Source organism: Giraffa tippelskirchi, chromosome 4 (assembly GCF_054371585.1).
Source record: "Giraffa tippelskirchi isolate mGirTip1 chromosome 4, T2T-mGirTip1v1.2.pri, whole genome shotgun sequence".
Taxonomy (NCBI): Eukaryota; Metazoa; Chordata; class Mammalia; order Artiodactyla; family Giraffidae; genus Giraffa; species Giraffa tippelskirchi.
In genome coordinates this window covers 160351792-160367259 of record NC_137278.1, presented here as the reverse complement: position 1 = coordinate 160367259, position 15468 = coordinate 160351792, and the positions used below count along the sequence as shown (strand labels likewise).

Sequence of the window (15468 nt, the reverse complement as noted above, 5' to 3'; positions counted from 1 at the left end):
AGGCAAGAATACTGGAGTAGGTGGTCATGCCCTCCTCCAGGGGATCTTCCTGACCCAAGGATCAAACCCAAGTGTCTTACATCTCCTGCATTGGTAGGCGGGTTCTTTACCTCTAGCACCAACTTGGAAGCCCATGTACGTGTGCACACACACACAAATGTACACACACTCATGGTCTGCCAGTCTAGCACTGGGAAATCAAGATGAGGCAGGATCTAAAAGCCCACTTGCTCTCACTGACTGCCAAGGAGCATGGTATGTGAAGTGGGGCCTTATCTGGCGAACTGTCCATCAGGATCAGGGCTGTAACATGCATTATCCATTTAGAGTCAGCGAAACCATCAATAGAAAAGTCACAACAACCAGGGAGCTGCAGTCAAAGAATCATGTAAGCCCTCCTGGGTCCTTCACGGCTTTAGGAAATAGGGAAAGGGCACCTAAAATGAGGTAAGGAAGTGGCAACTAGAGTAGGGCTTGGGAGGTGGGGGCAGCATACATTTCAGAGGGTTTGCCAAGTCTCATACAGAAGCTGCCCCAAAGCAGCACAGCTCATGTGTGGTGTTGATGTGACCAGAAGTGGCCAAAGCAAAGAAGGAAGTTCTAACATTTAGAATAGCATTACAGAGGACTTCCCTGGTGGTCCAGTGGTTAAGACCTCACCTTACAATGCAGTGGGTGAGGGTTCAATCCCTGGTCCAGGAGCTAAGATCCCACAAGCTTCCTGGCCTTCCTGGCCGAAAAACCAAAACATGAAACAGAAGCAATATTGTAACAAATTCAATAAAGACCTTAAAAATGGTCCACATTAAAAAAAAAAAAAAGACATCTAGCAATCCCTTAAAAAATAGTTAAAACAGCATTACATTAGCATGAGAAAACCCAGTCTCATCTATAGGGGCAGAAAATAAATCAGCAGTTGCCTGGGAAATATAGCTTTTTAGAAAAGCAAATCTTGAGGGGTGAAAGATACTTATTATATCTTGATTGCAATGATGGTTTCATAGGTATATACTTGTGTCAAATGCATCAAATTGTACTCTTTAATAAATATGTGGTTTATTGTATATCAATTATTCCTCCAGGAAGTTGTAAAAAAAAAGTACAGTACAGGGAATTCCCTGGTGGTCCAATAGTTAGGACTCCATACTCTCACTTCCAAGGGCTGGATTCAATTCCTGGTCAGGAAACTAAGATTCCACAAGCCCCATGGCACAGCCAAAAAAAAAAAAACTACAATAATCTTAAAAAAAAAATCACCCACAAACATTCAGTTTCAAATGCCTAGCATGAACAGTATCCAGATGTATACAGCTAATTACCTCAAAAAGATGTTTATGAATTTTTTTCTTCCAGTTTTACTGATATATATTCAACATACAGTACTATATATTTAAGCTGTACAGCATGATTTGACTTACATCATGAAGTGATTGCCACACTTCTTAGTGAACCTAATTACCTCATGTAAACATAAAATTAAAGAAATAGAAAAATACATGTTTTCCTTTGTGTTGAGTACTCAGGATTTACTCTTAACTTTCATACATAACATACACCAATGTTAATTGTATTTATCATGCACATTATATATCCCTAATATAAGTGTCTACCTTCTGAATACCTCAATCCAGTCCCCTCTTTCTACCCTGCCCCCATACCAACAAATCTGATCTCTGACTTTGTTTTTGAAGTAGAATTAACCTGGAATACTACGTAAGTTCCAGGTCCACAACATAGTGATTTGATTTTTCTATGTATTTCAAAATGCTCACCGTAAGTCTAGTTCCTTCCATCACCATACAAATCGATTACCTATTTATTAACTATATTCCCCACCCTACATTTTATACCCATGACTCATTTTGTACCTGGGAAATTTGTACCTCTTATTTAATCTCCCTCTTAGTTCTCTCCACTTCCTGCCAACTCCATTCCGTTTGTTTAGTCGTTGTGTCCAACTCTTTTGTGACCCCAAGGACTGTAACCTGCCAGGTTCCTTTGTCCATGGGATTTCCCAGACAAGAATACTGGAGTGGGTTGCCATTTCCTTCTCCAGAGGATCTTCCCAACCTAGAGGTTGAACTCATGTCTCCTGCATTGGCAGGCAGGTTCTTTACCACTAGTGCCACCTGGGAATCCCTTCAGTATAGCCAACCTGACTGTTGCATGCATGGCACTTGAAGAGTCTATAAAAACCACTCATGAAAACCTTAGTTGCTTTCTAGGAAATTCAAAAAGTCACCAAAGATACATGAACCGTATCAATGGTGAGATCAGCATCTCCTATGACTTCTGAGGATGTGAGGTCAGGGCTGCCATGCAAAAAAGAAAACGATTCAACAAATACCTGAGGTAAGAGTTGTTAGGAGTAGCTAGTGATTAAGGTATCTCGTTTGATATATCAGGAGAGGCACTAGATTCATCAAGGCTTGAAATCAGTTTCTTATCCACGTTGTATCTGGGATTTTTAACAATTATTTTGCGAATTATCTTACAAATAATAAAAATGTTGTGTAAAAAATATTACATAATTTGTTTTAACTTCAAACTTTTTATTTTGTATTGGGGTATAGCAGATTAACAATGTTGTGGTAGTTTCAAGTGAACAGCAAAGGGACTCAGCCATACATATACATGTATCCCTTCTCCCCAAAACCCCCTCCAATCCAAGTTGGCACATAACATTGAAGATTATAATTTATGCTAAAGAAACAACATGTAACTCTTAATTTAGCAGGAAGACTGCCATGCACCAAACTTGAATATTGTGGACACTCCCCCAAATGGTATCAAAACAGTTCATGAAACTTTCACAAGATACAGATTTGGTTAAACTGTAACTTCAATTTCATTGTATGTATCACTGAAAGTGAAAGTCACTCAGTCATGTCTGACTATTTGTGACCCCATGGACCATATAGTCCATGGAATTCTCCAGGACAGAATACTGGAGTGAGTAGTCTTTCCCTTCTCCAGGGGATCTTCCCAACCCAGGGATCGAACCCAGGTCTCCCCCATTACAGGCAGATTCTTTACCAGCTGAGCCACAAGTATAATTCAGCAAAAATCAGTCTTTCTTACAATTCAATTAAACTAGTAATCATATATACTCATTCCACGGGGGTTCTACCTTGTATAACTCAAGTTTTATTAAATGTGAGAAAACAATGTTATTAAAATTTTATTATTTATTTTCAGCATGAATCAACTTTAAAATATAAAGTGGAAATTCACATTTTAAGTGGTCATTTTAATTGAATTTTGATGAAATGGTTTTTCCTTAGTAATAGCTTTGAAGTATCTCTGAACTATAAATAGCAAGCAATTCTTGATAGCTTGAACACAGCACACTTTATGTCAATACCCACAAATAAAACCTATTGCCTGTCTTGAAAATAAAAACTTGAATCCCACAAGGCTGGCAGTGGAAATCCATCTCATGGTGAAGTTTGGCTGAACCTCATAACCCTAAATCCACAGTCTACCTTTGGCTGGCCACACACACACACACACACACACTATTCCTACATATCCAACCACACACACACACACACACACACACACACACACAGTTCCTACATATCCAACCACACACACACACACACACACTATTCCTACATATCCAACCACACACACACACTATTCCTACATATCCAACCACACACACACACACACAATTCATACATATCCAACCACACACACACACACACACTATTCCTACATATCCAACCACACACACACACACTATTCCTACATATCCAACCACACACACACACACACACACATTCCTACATATCCAACCACACACACACACACACACATATTCCTACATATCCAACCACACACACACACACACAATTCATACATATCCAACCACACACACACACACACTATATTCATACATATCCAACCCCACAGGATCTTACAATGTAACTGACCCTCCTCCTAGAAAGAGGCAGCGGAGTCAGTGTTCCTTTTCTTTGAAGCTGGGATTCGACCTTCCATGACTTCAGGTGATCAAGAGTATAGTGATCACCTTGACCACCTGCTGACCAAGGTGATCACTTTCAAGGCTAAGTCCTACAGAAAAGACCCAGCTTCAGAGTTCTGAAATAAGTCCAGTTGCCCTGAAAACACCATACTGTAGATTTCAAGGAAAGGCTCAGCCACTAACAGGGAGATACTCAAAGAATCTCCCCTAGCCTGGATATGAAAAACTCTCTGGAGAGGACCCCAGAGCTACCATCTCACTTAACTTCAGGAGAAACCCAGAAGGGTCCAACAGATGCTCCTGAATTCCTGACCCACAAAAAGCCTGAGATCATATTGTCTCTTGCCAATATATTTCAGATGATTTGTCACACAACAGTTAACTAATGCACACTGGTGACACCAACTGTCACAGCCATCATTGCTTGAACTCAGATTGCAGCTCTACCTTTTGACAGTTTGGTCCATCTTTATAAGCATAACCCTTTCCTTTCCTCTGCAACACAGGTAAAACAAACACTGGAATCTTAAACTAAACCAGGTGATGATAATATACAGAAGTTTAACATGCAATAAGATACACTTGTTTTCTAAACTTAGTTCACTGATCCTTATTACATGGGTTTGTAATGAGAACACTTCTCTTGCTGTTTAGAGTGCTTACAAGTTTTTTCCTGAGGTCCCATCTGCGTAATTTACACAGGGGTTACAAATTCAGATTATTATACCCAAAGGCCTCAAGGTAAAATGTAATCAGACTTGAAAACAAACTATTATAGACTGGGCTTTACAATTCCTAGCCAAATACAAGGGGAAACTTAGTAGTTTTTAAAAAAATCAGTTTGGGTTTAAATCAAATTTCAGATGCATGAATATAGAAAGTGCTGCTTTCTCAAGAGCATTTACCTACTCCAGTTGTCAAGTAAGTACCTTTGTGAAAAACTAAACTGAAAATAGTTTAAGGTAAACTTTCTGTAACTTAGAAAGTCAGATTTGTGCGAGGACTATTAAGTTACCTGAAATACTTTGTAGCTATCAATGCTTTGATGTTTTAAAAACTATCATTCTAAGAATTAGCCTAATTTAAATTATTTTACAAATAAATAAGACTAGTAAACTGATTAGGATTTTTAAAAGTCTACTAAGTGTTGCAAAAATTTGATCATATACTGAAATGTGTTTGTCAAACTACAAACGAATATTTATCCATAGTCAAATTTAACAGTTAAATCAAGTTTTTAAAAATTCAGGGCATGGTTCCTAAAAATTTAAGAACTCTCTCGAGTGACCAAACTTGAGACATATGATAACTTACAAATAGGGATCACAGTATTCAACCAACAGTAAATTATTTTCCTTGAGGTTTTAATGTATGCACAATTCCTTCCACCTTAGAATTCTTTAGCTTTAAAAATAATTATCAAGTCACAGACAAATCATGTACAGTTGGGTTTATTTCCACATTAAGTTTGAAACTCTTGCTTTTGACAAGAGTACTACAGTAATTATATTAGGAATAGACAACTTCCTACACTGTCAAATATATAAAAGTTCCTTCTGCATTTTCCTTAACCACTGATCAACACGCAGATTCAGTCCATATTTGCTTTCATTTATCTACTGAGTGTACCCAAGCTTCTTCTTCAGAGATTCTGGCATCTCAGGTGGAGGAGGGCGAGGGAGCCTGAAGTAGACCTTCACAGAGTCATAGATAAACCACTGTAGTGCAGTCAGAGTGCCGATCATGATAATACGGGCAAAGAGTCCCTTCCATACACCTGGATAAAATATGAAATGTTAAGTGAAAAATATACTCCAAAGTGTTACTCTTACTTTAGAGGGGAAGCAACAAATCCTACCTCTAAATCCAAGCCTCTTGAGGACCAGAGAGGCACTGCTACCCTTCTCTTTATTCAACACAGACACCACGGAATCAGCAGGGTGAGAAACAATGGCACAGAAGACTCCAGCTGAAAAAAGTCAAGATAAATGATCCATTTTGGAGTCAATTAAAAAAACTTTTTTCACATGATAGCCGACAACCTTTTCATGAGTAGCAAAATTTTGTTTTTTAAAAAAACTGTATTTTAGAGTGAGACTGACAAATTATAAAGCAGTCTACCCTATGTAAAACACAACCACCCCGCAAGTTATATTCAGATTTTAACCAACACCTTCTCTGGTATTAAAAATTTGTTCTTGGAAAAACTAACAAAAAAGGGTGCAGCAGTGAAGTCAATACATTCTCAAGTTTAACTATGACATGCAAGCCACAAAACAATTATTTTAGGAACTAATTAGCAAGTATTTATGAGTATATCAAATGCAATGGCAAGATAAGACTTCTTTGGAATATTTTTCCCTCACAAAAGAAGTCAATAATGGAACTGATTCTTTGTTCTTAATTTCACAAACATGTTCTAAGTAGTTCATACCTATATAACCTGCCACAAATGTGACAACCAGCTGCTCTGGCTTTGAACATTCACTTCGGGGCTTGGGGACCACAAACTTGTACAATGCTTCAACAGTACGTTCAAAGCAGGCAAACTTCATCATGGTGTATGGTATCTGTCTCATCCAGAGAGGAGCAACCCCCTTGTAGAACCTAGGAAATCAGAAGACTTATTTCACTCAGTTGCACATCCTCATCTAGCAGAGTTTTTCATTATTAACAGAAGTGTCCGCACACCAGTCGAGTCCTGATAGTAAAAAATGGCAGCACAATTGCATGTCATTTCTATCAGAACCTAAGACTAACATGCAGGTATATTTATCTTACATGCCAATGACTCAAGCACCTTTGACTATACAACCAAAAAAGTTGCTGGATGTTTCTCTGACTGGAACTACAAGAAACGAGAAGTTTACAAGTAGAACTCAGTTCAAGATTGGCATCCACAAAGGTGGATCTAAGGAAGCATGTGTGGCCTGACCATATGCCAAGTTTTAACGGTGAACATAGGTGACAGAAATTCTAACAAGGGTACTTTCCAACCCCCAAGTTGAGAGTTACTGTGCTAACAAATACAGTTTTCTCAAATGAGTATTTTATACTACATATTTAGGCAAATGTTTACTTACGCCTTTAAGCCTTCTTCCTTATACATTTTGGGAGCTGCATCCCTCAGAGTGTTAGCATAACCTGGTTGGGTTTGAATTCGAACCTTAGCAGCTTCCATAGGAGCCAGAGCAATGTCAGCAAAGAATTCAGCACTGGCAGAGGCAGCCAAATACAGTGATGTGCGCCACAGATAGGCATTCTCCTAAATGAAGAAACACGAGGAAGAACATGAATCGCTGTTGCATTGGCTGTTCTCAATAAAAGACAGTTCTAGAAAATGGTTAAATTTCAGATATTTTAAGTGCTTCTCTATCACACAGTCCACAGATAACACACAACACTAAATACTTTTGAGTATTCAGTGTTTACTTTGGACAGCAAGGAGATCCAACCAGTCCATCCTAAAGGAAATCAATCCTGAATATTCATTGGAAGGACTAATGCTGAAACTGAAACTCCAATACTTTGGCCACCTGTTGCAAAGAACTGACTAATCTGAAAAGACCCTGATGCTGGGAAAGATTGATGATGGGAGGAGAAGGCAACGACAGAGGATGAGATGGTTGGATGGCATCACATGAGTTTGAGCAAGCTCAGGGAGTTGGTGATGGACAGGGAAGCCTGGCGTGCTGCAGTCCATGAAGTGGCAAAGAGTTGGACATGACTGAGCAGCTGAACTGAACACCAACCTTAGTACACTGTAAATATTTTTAAATTCAAATCCAACTTCCTTGGAAAGCAGCACAGTATAATAAAAAGAGCACTGAAATCTAATGAAATGCAATTTATCTTATTCCGTCTCTATTAAAATAGCCTTATGATTTGAAACACGTTCACTCTTTCTGAGACTATTTCCTCAGCTCTAAAACAAGGTGGATCAAACAAAGAAGATGCTTTTTGGTCTTACCCTTTAAGTTAAAAGCTTAGGACTTTCCATTTCAAAGTTAAATTACATACCTCTCCAAGCACGTTGCTGTACAAAACTTTGAAGACTTCATAAAAGCCAAACTTGCAGAGTCCCTGCATGGAGTAGCCAATGAAAGTCGGAGCCCAACCTTTGGCCAAACCACGAACACCATCCTCTTTGAGTGTAACTGAAAATCCGTTAAATATGCCCTTGTACTTCTGTGGGTCCACCTTTACATAAAACAAGAAGAAAAAAAATTAAATGTACCAAAGGGATAACACTTCTCATAGATAATTTTGTTATTAGTTTTTTCTTTTGGTTCTTATATAATCTTTAGTAACTATACAAAGTTAGGTAAATACAAGTTCACTCCATGTTATCCGCTTAATGTCTATAATTATCTTTGTAAACATAACTTTTTATACATTAAAGTCTAGCTTTTTTTCAGTGAGACTCAAGTCTTAACAGGTTATTAAGAGGATAAAATTCCTACAAAAATACATAATAAAACTGACACTTTAAGAGATTTTTCCACCACTCAACTCTTCTAATCACTTAAAAATTAGTCTTAAAGCTACTTTATAAACATTATGTCTACATCCCTGGAAATATGCTAGTTCATTAAGTAAATTATTATTTTGTGAACTTAAGACAATCAAATTAAATACAAATTAAAAAGGTATATCAACATAATTCTCTTTTGACTTAAATTCACTTTGAGACATGCATAAAATGCTTTAGCAAAGGGATACTTAATATTCACTCTATTAACTAACAGGGGTAAAAATCGTATCTATTTCTGCCAGTACTATAAGGGCTGGTATACATACATCACCTTCCTCTCCCTGCTAATATTTCACCTTCCTTTCTCTTTTAGGTAAGTAGACTTCTAATCCTGTTTGGGATAAATAAATTTTTGATGTTTGATTATTTTTGTTTCAATAATCCTAATTAAGACATTTTAATTGTAAAAGAAAACCTTTTATGTAAGTATGCAAGAAGCTTTGCCCACAAATTTTAAATACTCAAACACTGTCTTTTTTTTTTAATCTACAGTGTTCTCTGCCTTGATCTTATCAATAAATAAGAAGTCATATCATATAATACACAAAGAATGATAGCCTGCTCTGACATGTAACTGCTTATAAAATGCTATTTGGAGCATTAAAAAATCAGCAGGCCTTGAAGAACTCTAGGCAGAATTAAGCCCAGCAGCAAAAAAGAAAAAAGAAACACAGCCTTATCTTAAAAGAGGTATTTCTTGGATTTAAAACACTAAAGTAAAAATCTTACAGAGTAAAAGAAATTTGAGTTTGGTTTCCTACTAAAATTTCTGGCAGTTGTAACGTCTTCAAATTCTTCTCAATTGTGAAGTCCTTTAATATTATTTGGAATTAAGTCATAAACAAAAGAGATGTTCAATGTTGTCATCTCAATACAAACCTGCATACGGCATTTCACTAAATCCAGAGGAACAACAGCAGTGTGTGTCAGACCACAACTTAAGACCCCACCAAAGCCACACAGTGCATAAAACTTCGCGGAGCCATATTCACAACTGTACTCTGTAATAAGACAAGACACACCATGCATTTTAATATAATACTCATGTTACTGGTTATCAACTTACCTCCTGGACAGTTAGGTTTCCACACAGCTTGTTAGTAGATAACAGCCATGCTTCAACAATGTTTTATTTAGTCCAACATGCAAAAACAAACCTGCATCCTGCATTTAACCAGATCTAGAGGAACCAATGCTGTATGTGTTGTGCCACAGCTAATAATTCCTCCAAGTCCACAAAGGATAAAGAATCTGCCAGATCCATAGTCACAGCTATACTGCTCTGTTTGATTGAAAAAAAAAAATCAAATAAGTATTTCTTCAGAGATGACTAAGGCCATGGGAATGCAAGAGAAACTACATTTCCTCGTGAAAATGTACTACCACAACTTAACAGCTCTGGCCACTGTTTACAAGTAAACAAAGATAATTTTCCACCTGGTGTGAACACGAAATCCACTGCCAAAATCAAAACATTTAAAGATTATGAAGGTTCTTATCTGTGAGATACTACCCCTCTCTCTTTACGCCATATTAATTTTTGTTTTTGCCATATTAATTTTTAAGAAAGTTTTCTACATCATTAATAGCTCTTCCGATTAAAACCGAATTTCAGATTATTAATGGCTGATAAGAACACATTTCTGAGGTACAAATCAAACTCAAATCGTGTAAAAGCTTGCAAACCTCTTACCCCAACCACTAACCAATACTATTCCCACTTATGGATTCCTATAGTGTAAAACTAGATAAGCAAATTTCTGCAGTCAAATACATTTACTACACAAATGACCACAGATTTAACTTTCTAAATTGAAGGACTGATTGATCATGTAAGGGTTTTTTACCCACACTAAAGGCAGAACAGAAAGGCATACATGATTTTTTAAAATCTTTATACAGTTTACAAGTACAAGGTAGGTAACATTTTCAGTACTCTTCCTGCAATTTGGTTTTCAAGTTTCTCTGTAAATACACTCCACTGGGATTTAAAACACACAGGATTAAAATAAAGTTGTGTCTAAACATCAAGAAAACCGAAAGAGACGATCAAAGGTATTTCTATCAACTACTATTTCCTTTCTATGGTCTCTCTGGGGCTATAGATCAGGAACATTAAAAAAGACCCAGTTATCTCACATAGCTTGTGTCAACTAGTATTAGACCCGGGGAACACCTAAGGGAGGGAGTATTTTTAAGGAAATTAAATCAAAATAAAAGAACAGGTAATACAGTTAGAACTACTGCGGCCAGAAGTTAGGCTTTACCCAATACTTAGTCGGCTGACCGAGCGGGCTCACCGCGGAGAAGATAAGGAGCTAGTCACGGCCTCTATGCCTCTAGGCGACCGAGGACGTGGAGGTCACGAAGGGAACAGAGCCTAGGCCCTTCCACGTCCTTGAGGGAGGGCCAAGGATCCGACACCCGGCTGAGGGCGGAACGCGCTGACATCCTCGGACAAAGCAACTTGGCGCCGTCCTGAAGGACTGGACGCGTCCTTCCCTGTCCTCCAGGCCAGGCCACGAAGGCCGAGGGGGCCACGAGTGGACCTCCCGACCGTATTGGGACAGGGTCTGACCTCACCTTCTACGGCGGCGGCTGCCAGGTTGCGGGAGCGGCGGGGTGGGCCCGGGGGCCCGGCGGGGTCGCTGCGTGGGCCCGCGAGACCATCGTGCACCAACTGCAGATGGGGCGCGTTGAAGGGGTTCGCCCGCGCCAGGTGCACCACGGACGAGTACATCTTCCTAGGAGAAGAGGAAGCGGTAGTAAGAGGAAAGGCAAAGAGGGCTGGTAGGCCCGCCAAAGTCACCTGCACGCTGGGAACCCTATACGGGCCTTGCCTCTTCCAGTCTCCGCGCCCTTGAAGAGGTCACAGCCGCCTCCCCAAAGGAGGAAGTCCACCGGGCCTACAGCCAAAGCAACACCCCACCCGGGCTCCGCTCCCTGCACCCACAGCGGGGAAGGCCAAACCACACTCACTCCCTAAGATGGCGAGCACACTACCGGCCTCTCGGAAAGGCTGCAGCTCACAGAGGCCGAACGTCCTCCGAGCCTTTAGATCTGTGCCCTTCGCGCGTCGTCAGCGCGACGCACACAGCGCGTCACTACCGGCAGATAGCACCCATTGGCGGAGAAGAACGTCGAGGCCTTAACGTAATCGCGTTCTCCTAGCAACCCTATCCCCGCCCCACTCTCCCCAGCCCTTCCGCCCCGGCTTCTGCGCAGGAGGATTCATTCTGCGCTTGCGCGCATTCCGGGCCGAGTTTTTGAGCTATGTGGGATCGTGCTTGTGACCTTCTCTTTTTGTCCCTTCACCTTCAAACGTCTCTCTTAGAATCCCGACTGCCGTTGTTTTCATTTAAATGGGTCCCAATATAGTAGTTCACTTAAAAAAAATGCGGATACATGATGATATATTATTTCGGTGTTAGAATGTCACTACAGTATTTTGTGTCACAACTTCTGCCATTACGGTACTTTTTTTTTTTAAGTTTCATCCATTGACATTACACATAGACTTTCTGCATTTTCCATCAGACTTTAGGAGAGTATTTTAAAAGGAAACGTGTATAAGTGTTCTTAAGACTGCTTGCTGCTTCATCACAATAGTTTACATAACATATAATAGCATTGGGGCTTCCCAGGTGGCAAGTGGTAAATGCTTGCCAATGAAGGAGACATAAGAGACTCAGGTTCTATCCCTTGGTAGGGATGATCTTAAGACGTGCCCTGGAGGAGAGCATGGCAACCCACTCCAGTATTCTTGCCTGGAGAATCCCATGGATAGAAGAGCCTCGTGGGCTATAGTCCGTAGGGTTGCAAAGAGTTCAACTGGAGTGAAGCGACGTAGCACGCAAGCACGCACATGATAGCATTAATTAAATTATTTTTAACAAGTGGGAGTTCAAGGGTGAACTAGAGTGAAAGTGACTGGCGGCAGATTTTGTATGTCTAATAAGATCTTCGTTAGCTTTAGTTAAACAAAGACCTACTTTAATTAAGAAGAATTTAGTAGAGGTCAAACCCCTGTTAGAATTCTGGCTCTCACATTACCCTAGCTATTGCTAAAGTAACTTTGGGAATTTACTTCATCTCTATGCACCCGTCTGTTAAATGGTAGAAGCAGAGCTGGTCTCATGGGCTTGTTACCTCTACAGTTATACAGGACCTATGCTTGGTTTAATTTCTGTTGTCACTGTTTTGAAATTCTTACTGAAAAAGAGACCCTGTGTTTTTCATTTTGCACTGGGTCCTGCAGATTATGTAACTGGTCCTGGATAGGAGTAATACCTTTCTTGCAGAGTTTGTGAAAACTCTGAGATGATATCTTCTTTTTTTTTTTCTTCCATTTTTGTTTGATTAAATGGACTTGAAAAACTAAGCTAAGTCATGTATACTAATGGTAGCAATATTGACTAAAACTCCATTCCTACATAAGCATGCAAGATTTTTATAGAAAATTAGCATTACAATCTTAAAAATTATTCACTGTTAGCATCCTAAGAAAAAAAAAACTGGACAAACCTTTCAAAAGCAAATATCAGGGGCTTCATTCTTGTCAATTTCCCATCCTTTGACTAGCTGCTGCTGCTGCTGCTGCTGCTGCTAAGTCGTGTCAGTCGTGTCCAACTCTGTGCGACCCCATAGATGGCAGCCCACCAGGCTCCTCTGTCCCTGGAATTCTCCAGGAAAGAATACTGGAGTGGGTTGCCATTTCCTTCTCCAATGCATGCTTGCATGCCAAGTTACTTCAGTCGTGTTCGACTGTGTCCGACCCCATGGACAGCAGCCCACCAGGATCCCCTGTCCACAGGATTCTCCAGGCAAGAATACTGGAGTGGGTTGCCATTTCCTTCTCCATCCTTTGACGAGAGTTCAATAGTAATTTTGGTGAGATCAATAAGTAGTGTTCACATTTTTATGACTATTATTTATAGTAAGCGATAGTGAATGGTATGATTTATTATCCTCCAGAGGTAATAATCTGAGTTAAATTCACCCATTCCAGTCCATCTTAGTTCGCTGATTCCTAGAATGTCCACGTTCACTGTTGCCATCTCCTGTTTGACCACTTCCAATTTGCCTTGATTCATGGACCTAACATTCCAGGTTCCTATGCAATATTGCTCTTTACAGCATCGGACCTTGCGTCTATCACCAGTCACATCCACAGTTAGGTCATCCCATCATTCTTTCTGGAGTTATTTCTCCACTGATCTCCATTAGCATATTGGGCACCTACTGACCTGAGGAGTTCATCTTTCAGTGTCCTATCTTTTTGCCTTTTCATACTGTTCATGGGGTTCTCAAGGCAAGTATACTGAAGTGGTTTGCCATGCCCTTCTCCAGTGGACCACATTCTGTCAGACCGCTCTACCATGACCCATCCGTCTTGGATGGCCCCACACGGCATGGCTTAGTTTCATTGAGATAGACAAGACTGTGGTCCGTGTGATCAGATTAGCTAGTTTTCTGTAATTTTAGTTTCAGTGTGTCTGCCCTCTGATGCCCTCTCGCAACACTTACCATCTTACTTGGGTTTCTCTTACCTTGGGTCTATTTCTGCTTTATTGACTATGCCAAAGCCTTTGACTGTGTGGATCACAATAAACTGTGGAAGATTCTGAAAGAGATGGGAATACCAGACCATCTGACCTGTCTCTTGAGAAACCTGTATGCAGGTCAGGAAGCAACAGTTAGAACTGGACATGGAACAACAGACTGGTTCCAAATAGGAAAAGGAGTACGTCAAGGCTGTATATTGTCACCCTGCTTATTTCACTTATATGCAGAGTACATCGTGAGAAATGCTTGGCTGGAAGAAGCACAAGCTGGAATCAAGATTGCCAGGAGAAATATCAATAACCTCAGATATGCGGATGACACCACCCTTATGGCAGAAAGCGAAGAAGAACTAAAGAGCCTCTTGATGAAGGTGAAAGAGGAGAGTGAAAAAGTTGGCTTAAAGCTTAACATTCAGAAAACTAAGATCATGGCATCTGGTCCCATCACTTCATGGGAAATAGATGGGGAAACAGTGGAAACAGTGTCAGACTTTATTTTTTTGGGCTCCAAAATCACTGCTGATGGTGATTGCAGCCATGAAATTAAAAGACGCTTACTCCTTGGAAGGAAGGTTATGGCCAACCTAGATAGCATGTTTAAAAGCAGAGACATTACTTTGCCAACAAAAGTCCATCTAGTCAAGGCTATGGTTTTTCCAGTGGTCATGTATGGATGTGAGAGTTGGACGGTGAAGAAAGCTGAGCGCCGAAGAATTGATGCTTTTGAACTGTGGTGTTGGAAAAGGCTCTTGAGAGTCCCTGGACTGCAAGGAGATCCAATCAATCCATCCTAAAAGAGATCAATCCTGGGTGTTCATTGGAAGGTCTGATGTTGAAGCTGAAACTCCAATACTTTGGCCACCTCATGCGAAGGGTTGACTCATTGGAAAAGACCATGATGCTGGGAAGGATTGGGGGCAAGAGGAGAAGGGGACGACAGAGGATGAGATGGTTGGATGGCATCACTGACTCGATGGACATGGGTTTGGGTGGACTCCAGGAGTTGGTGATGGACAGGGAGGCCTGGTGTGCTGCAATTCATGGGGTTGCAAAGAGTCGGACATGACTGAGCGACTGAACTGAACTGAGAGGTAATAATTGCCACTTTTGACATTTGTTTGGTTTTCTAATCACTCATCACTAATTCAAAATCTGCTGTATTAGTTTGCTAGAGGCTATCATAACAAAGTACCTCAGACTGCATGGTTTAAGCAAAAGAAACTTCTGTTCTCATAGTTCTCAGTGAAACAATTTGTAAAAGTGACGATTTTTAGCTAAGGAGCAGAGTTGGGATGAGTGGGGTGTCAGTAGATGAGAAGTTACTAAGAGGTTAGGGTAATTCTTGCTAAATTGATGTAACAGGATTCTTGAAGAAGGCA

General features: G+C 40.2%; 1 protein-coding gene and 1 non-coding gene across 4 annotated transcripts; both read right to left on the bottom strand.

The window, feature by feature from the left end:
* Nucleotides 1–2531: 2531 nt before the first annotated feature.
* SLC25A3 (solute carrier family 25 member 3) lies at nt 2532–11559 on the bottom strand. Of its 3 annotated transcripts, none has more exons than XM_081595372.1 (8): nt 11505–11559; nt 11109–11269; nt 9405–9807; nt 8012–8191; nt 7075–7256; nt 6426–6598; nt 5850–5960; nt 2532–5768 (listed from the first exon to the last, which is right to left on the bottom strand). In XM_081595372.1, exons 3-8 carry the CDS (start codon nt 9552–9554, stop codon nt 5608–5610), a joined length of 957 nt encoding a protein of 318 aa, XP_081451498.1. In that variant the 5' UTR covers nt 9555–9807; nt 11109–11269; nt 11505–11559; the 3' UTR covers nt 2532–5607. The 3 variants fall into 3 exon arrangements, with proteins under 3 accessions (XP_081451498.1, XP_081451495.1, XP_081451497.1); XM_081595369.1 differs by having other exon boundaries at nt 9683–9807; XM_081595371.1 differs by having other exon boundaries at nt 9405–9526.
* On the bottom strand, nt 6670–6917 carry LOC145504116 (small nucleolar RNA SNORA53). Its single transcript, XR_014052098.1, has one exon. It is a non-coding gene; the product is annotated as a small nucleolar RNA SNORA53 (small nucleolar RNA).
* Nucleotides 11560–15468: the final 3909 nt, after the last annotated feature.